At 40.1% G+C, this 5,949-nt stretch overlaps 1 protein-coding gene across 1 annotated transcript in view; it reads left to right on the top strand. All coding sequences in view use genetic code 11, as the record gives it.

The window, feature by feature from the left end:
• Positions 1-2,085: 2,085 nt before the first annotated feature.
• EGR_01273 (Coiled-coil domain-containing protein) overlaps positions 2,086-5,949 on the top strand; it is a gene marked incomplete at both ends in the record, with an annotated part of 5,047 nt that continues 1,183 nt past the window's right edge. The window contains 8 exons of the mRNA XM_024490522.1: positions 2,086-2,103; positions 2,190-2,498; positions 2,566-3,042; positions 3,272-3,443; positions 4,533-4,855; positions 5,025-5,247; positions 5,469-5,698; positions 5,783-5,921. Coding sequence (XP_024354846.1) covers positions 2,086-2,103; positions 2,190-2,498; positions 2,566-3,042; positions 3,272-3,443; positions 4,533-4,855; positions 5,025-5,247; positions 5,469-5,698; positions 5,783-5,921 — 1,891 coding nt within the window. The remainder of the gene's footprint in view (positions 2,104-2,189; positions 2,499-2,565; positions 3,043-3,271; positions 3,444-4,532; positions 4,856-5,024; positions 5,248-5,468; positions 5,699-5,782; positions 5,922-5,949) is intronic.

Genomic DNA, 5,949 nt, shown 5'->3' with positions numbered 1-5,949 from the left:
CTACGCGGCTAAATAGACAACGAACAAACATCAAAACGCCTTTCCAAACCAGCCGCTACGGCAAAGAGAACAGTGTAAAAGTTCTTCATTGCAAAAAATGTTGAAACTCCCATCAAATAAATTGAAATTAATAAAAAATTCCTCCAATTATCTTAAACTAAATGTCTTGCCCTAACAATGTTTTCAGGACTTCGTTATCTAAAGATGTGCTTTGAAAATTAGTATTCCAGCGGAATAAGTAAAACACATGGAAAGGGACAAAATTACCTCACACGTTAAAGTAGAATTTGTTTTATTAAACCCACTAAACTTAAAAGGAAGAAGATGAGATCAATAGTTTGCGCTGCACGCGTAGATGGAATAAAATGTCTGTCATGAAAAAATAACGATTACTGGATATGAGAAAGAGATGTTATGAATATGGCCGCAGTGATTTAATGTCTTTTTTCTGTGCGTCTATAGACTCTGATGATTGAGTTTCTGCCTCTGGCGGTTCTGTTTCAAGATACGGTACATTGTTTCGGGATCATAGCAATCCACCTCTTCTCTACGTTAGTAACATGTTCTGTCATATTCCTTTCACTTATTGCAAATTTATAGTAGATTTAGGTAGCTACTTTAGTAGCAGGAGCAAGCAAATCCGTTTTAGAAAGATAAGTGTTTTAGTTTCTGAGTCTCGATACTAAAGGTGGGTATCTTCCACTAATGCATGAGTCAGTGTAGTCCCCAAAGGAGGGTCAGAAATGAAGCCCACCTTTAGCAGTTGCCATAGTCACATGTTCTGTAAAACTCGTAATAAAAATTGAGTACCATTAGGCTTGAACCATTTGCCAATGTCAAAAATGGATCTTTCGACAGTATCCACATGTCGATGTTAATTACGCAAACAGAAGATACCTCCTCTAGTTAGGAGTAGCCAGCATGGCGGCTTTAAAATATGAAAAAGCTGATAAAGAGGAGTGGTTGGAAATCACTGAGCTCGTAAAAAATAATTTGGGTCTTGTCTTTTATTAAATAGACCACCTCGTAGGTCATTTTTTCTGCGATTAGAGGTCAGAATTTGGGGTAACCGAGTTGAAGACAATCGTTCAAGCTAAAGCAGTACAAAGCCAGCGCATTTCCCTCTATTCTATAAAGTTCCATAATGAGACAAAACTTTAGAAACGAGGGAGTTGCAGGGATATATCAGTGCCGAGAGGATTAAGCGCCTTTTCATATATAAGAAAATTTAATGACTGAAGCTTTTGGTTACCGGGTGATTTTTAGGGTTTTTATTAAACTTGTTTTAAACAGCGTGAGGTTGACTAAAACACTGACTGAGCCCTGGACGACGCTTAAAAGAGAAGGGAAACCGTATTGCTATTTGATATTTTATCTAAGCCCGTGTTTCGTTACGCGAATATTTTGGTCGCTTTTATTTTGCATGCATCTCGGTTGTTTTGTGCATGGTTAGTATGTGTTGATTCCATAATGTTTCGAGTCATCAAGTTTTCTACGATCACCACGGATATGCAGGTAATCCTCATACAATATTTAGGGCCATTTGTGCTGCGGTCATCCTCTATGCCTTCTGCTGCAGTTTGAATATTTGTGGATTCTTTATGTCCTTACGAACTTGAGTGTCTTAGTTTACCTCTTGAGTTGGACGATCCTAGTAATTTGATGATCCGAACCGTGATTGTGTCCGTTGAGGCATCGAGCGGGGTATTTATTAGCATCGAGATCCTGTAAAACTAAAAGGACCTATTGGCATCAAGTGTAGGGCCTATAGGGAATATGATGAGGGTAGTGAGGCTGTTGCGCTCATTGGGAGCACTCATGTAGGTTAACAAACGTGGCTTAAATTACGTAAATTACATGTACTTTCGCTATTACCGCAAGCGTACATACCAGGTGTGGCATGAGGTTTCCTGTTAGTGATTAGTTTTCAGTTGATTTTAGGACAGCCTTTTGGATTATGCACGTTTTTGACTATAAAGTAACCAAAACACATCTCCAAATCTTAAAATGTGATTTGTGCAAGAGGATTTGAGCTCGCGGCAATTCAAAAATATGAGATTATTTAAGGTGGTGTGAAGAGTAGGCATGTCTCTGGTTCGGGTGGTGCGTTTTTGATTTGCGGCAGTTATATGCCTTCATTCTTATGTGATTATGTAGAATACAGTTTCATTTGTGTTGTAATTTTACAGGTTGGCTCTAATTACTGCATGTACACAGTAAATTCCCCTATATTTGGTCTCGATGATGATTTAAGCGCGTTTCTGAATGAGTTCGTCATTGTTGGAAGTCCACGGTTTTCGGACTTTGCACATTTATGGAAGAAGATGAGATTTATTGAACTGATTTATGGACGCCGAACACAATCTGCTCTCAAAGATATTTTAGAAGGCATTTTCTTCTATCTTACAAAGAATTTTACGGATCCGTCTGATCTCCTAAAGATAGGTTCATTATACATCATATACGCATTCTATGGGAAACAACCCATTGATAAACTGGTATTTTGTCCTTTTTTAGCAAATTAATCCCTTAACTGAGTTCTCAAACTCGCTTTTTTTATTTCAGGCTAGGGTCAACGTCACTCCTAGTACGTGGAATGCACTTTCAGTTTTCACGAAACGCCTTGCAGCAGATCATCAGTGGGATGCGTACTATATTTTTCGTCGACTCTGTGTGCAAAGTGCCTTTCGCTTTGTCGCGAACGAAGAAGAACTATACCCTGGTGTCCCGCTTTACACAAGGTCGAACGTTTCCCTACCGACTCGCAGAACATTTCTCACCAAAGTGCAAAGAAAACTCCTTACTATTGCCAATAAAGGAAAGCATGTGCGATCTAATCAGCCAACTATGTTGCCTCCTCGGTTCCTTGAATTCTCAGAACACTTGAACACAAATTGGAATGCTATACTCATGGCTGTTAATAAATATATCGAGACCAAAGATAGAGTCAGTAAAGTTCCGGGACCATCGAACGTTGGAGATCGTGTTGTAGGTGTATTGGAGGATAGTCTTTTGTGGAGTTTGAACTTGGTCAACTATAAGGTGGGGCTTTTTGCAATGCTATTTATTTCTTATGATCTCGGCAAAGTTTACTGTTGGCTTTGCACCCTTATTATATGTAGGAGTAAATGGTGTCTACGTATTACGGCATTTTCAAACCTTTCTTACTATTCGACTACAAATTTTTAGAATAGGGTATGCTTTACGTGCCACATTCATAATGTTCTAGTTACAATGACGAAGCTCTCTACCGTTTAGTTTTATTTTTCAGGAGTCAGTCGCCCCAATCTCTAATGTACTGAAACAGTTTTTGGATGAAATGAATCAGTCAACTGAAAATTTCACCGAGGTGGCTGAAGAAGTGAAGTCAAATTCTGACGATATTGGCAAAAGGCGTAGGCAGCTACGCAACGCGAAGAACTGGCCAGCAACAAATCGGAAAAGTCCTTGAAAGAAATTTGGAATTCACGAATATTTTTAAAAGCTTTGTAAATACTATGATTAATTTAAATTTCTATGGAATTAAATATTGTAATCTACTTTGCCTCTTTTTACCACACCCAGTTTATTTCCTTCTGTCACTTATCCTCATTTCTGTTGGCAGTTTTAACTACCGAAAGGAAAGTATCGTATTCACTTAATATGTAATTTAGCAAAGTAATGTTGTAGTCATGACTCTATTTACATTAATAGTATTCCTACTGTAAGTTTGATTTCGAGGCGGAGTAATAAATGGCGTGTTTCTTATTTTCAACACTGATATGAACAGAGTAATTCAAGGGCGACGCCAACGTTATCATCTGCAGTGGGACTGTTTTGGTCTCAGGTATTTCACTTTTCGAGGGAAGTCGGTCGAGGTTTAGCGCTATGCACAGCAAGACTCGGTCGGCTGAAGTAGCTCGTTATGAGTGCAGTTTTGATGCTGTAGGTCTCTAGACGTATGTGGAATCGTAAGATCTCCAAATTCCTTTTGGTTTCCCCACCGTGAGCATATAAGGAAGCTCTTCGCCTTGGCATCCTTGCTTCAAGTGAAACATGCAGGTTTGTAGATCATCGGTTCCACACCTCAGTAAGCAAGGCAGTAGTTGCGGTTCCATAAATTTGTGTATTTTTTTATTTTATGAGCTAGCATTGATCCTCTTCCAATCAATTAACAAACCCTGATTGGAAAAAGACGTTTGTCTACGAATCTTTTCAAAATCTTTTCCGGTGGCAGGTTCTATTATTTTCATAAACTTCAAATTCATATTTGTTGTAGCTCCCCTCCGGTACTCCCTTCTATTGTGCACCTGTTCTCATTCATTCTCATTTTGATAAGCAGTCAACAACGTACATCGATATCTTGAGGTTGTAGCCAGAGTTTCTTTTGCAAGCTGCGAATCACTGGTGTGACTCGGTAACTCTGAATGCTTATGTCATTTGAGCTTCACAAAAATATTGCTGTGTTCTGACTGGCGCAAGCCATTAAGGAATGCGGCATCGCTTATTGAAACTGCAGAAATCTTTTAACCACAAATTTCATTTTTTTTTAGAACTGCCTATTCCCATGTCTCTAAACGGATCATGCCGCGCATCACCTCGGTTAATGCCTCGTTTCCGTTCGTCATTTGAGACTGGTACGGGCCCTTTCTTCGAACCGGGATCAAATGGAGCAAATTTGAATGTGTCAGTGGACGCCGAGCTCCTGGAACATTACCGTCGAAAGGTCGCCGCACTTGCAGCCGACAGCGACAACTTCCAGCGCCAACTAGATCAGATCACCGAGGCCATCGATCAGCAGCACACCCTGCGCAAGCAGCTTCGAGAGAGCGAAGAAACTGTCCAAAAACTACAGAATCAGCTTTCAAAGATGCGGGTATTATTCTTTCCTACTAAATTGTTATTTTTATTGGGATTAACATTAGAAAAATTTGCATTTTGATAATACAAGATTAGACTACTTTATTTATTTATAGTTGAAGTGTATTTGGTGCATAAATATTCGATGTAAGTTCCCGAATGATGTTCTTTTATGATATCCCAAGGTACTTCTGCATGCCGAGCGGCATCGCGTGCTACGACTTTATGCAGAGAACGATAGACTGAAGCTATGCGAGCTGGAAGACTGCTGGAGGATGGAACATCTGCCGTGGCTAACTCCTCTGTCCCCCACAGAAGACGGCACTACGCTGCGGCCTCTGCAAAACGTCGTGGAGTGGATCGCCACTGGCACAACCTTCCTGCGCGAGCCTCTCAAGGCACACAGTGGTGATTCTAACCTCTTCGGACTCCAAATCTCATCTATGATTAATAAGCGTTTTTCTGAGGCCCTACTTTAGTTAGCCTCAAATTGCTTGAACCATTCAACGTATTATTAGTCTGATAACTGCATGTATTTTGGAATGTCGTTTTAATTCGGTGTCCACGATCGTAAAGTAGTCTGTTATAAATGTTGTGAAATTAAACTACGTCTTTTTTTATTTTTTCAGATAAGCAGTTACCCAAACTAACTTCGAATGCAAGCTATGGAGCTGTAGTGCGCGATCTAAATTGTGCCCAACGGGCTCTTTTCGTCCTCGGAAAAGAATTCGAAGAACAAACAAAGGCAGCTGAGGACCGCATTCAAAGCCTATTAGCTGATTTAGAACGGCGGATCATGGACGGGCAAGAACAAGCTGATAAGTTTAAGGCCAGGGAGTTGGAGCTTCTTGATCAGTTAGTTTTTTTTACGATAGCTTAAAATAAACCAGTTAAATTCTTGCATCACTTTGATTTTTTGCTTTTTGGGTTGAAACGCTGCCAGCTGCTACTGCAAGAAGTTGCTAGTGAGTACCTTCACTTGCGCATACGACACCGTCTCTCCGAGAAGACATGGACTGCTGAGAAGGAATGCTTTCTAGCGCGGACTGGCCTTCTAGATTGTCTCTCATTTCAGCTACCTGGTGAGCAAATATAATATTCACAAGCCTT

Source organism: Echinococcus granulosus, assembly GCF_000524195.1.
Source record: "Echinococcus granulosus chromosome Unknown EG_S00005, whole genome shotgun sequence".
Lineage (NCBI taxonomy): Eukaryota > Metazoa > Platyhelminthes > Cestoda > Cyclophyllidea > Taeniidae > Echinococcus > Echinococcus granulosus.
Note: the sequence above shows the minus strand (reverse complement) of the source record. Positions and strands in the feature narration are given on the sequence as shown.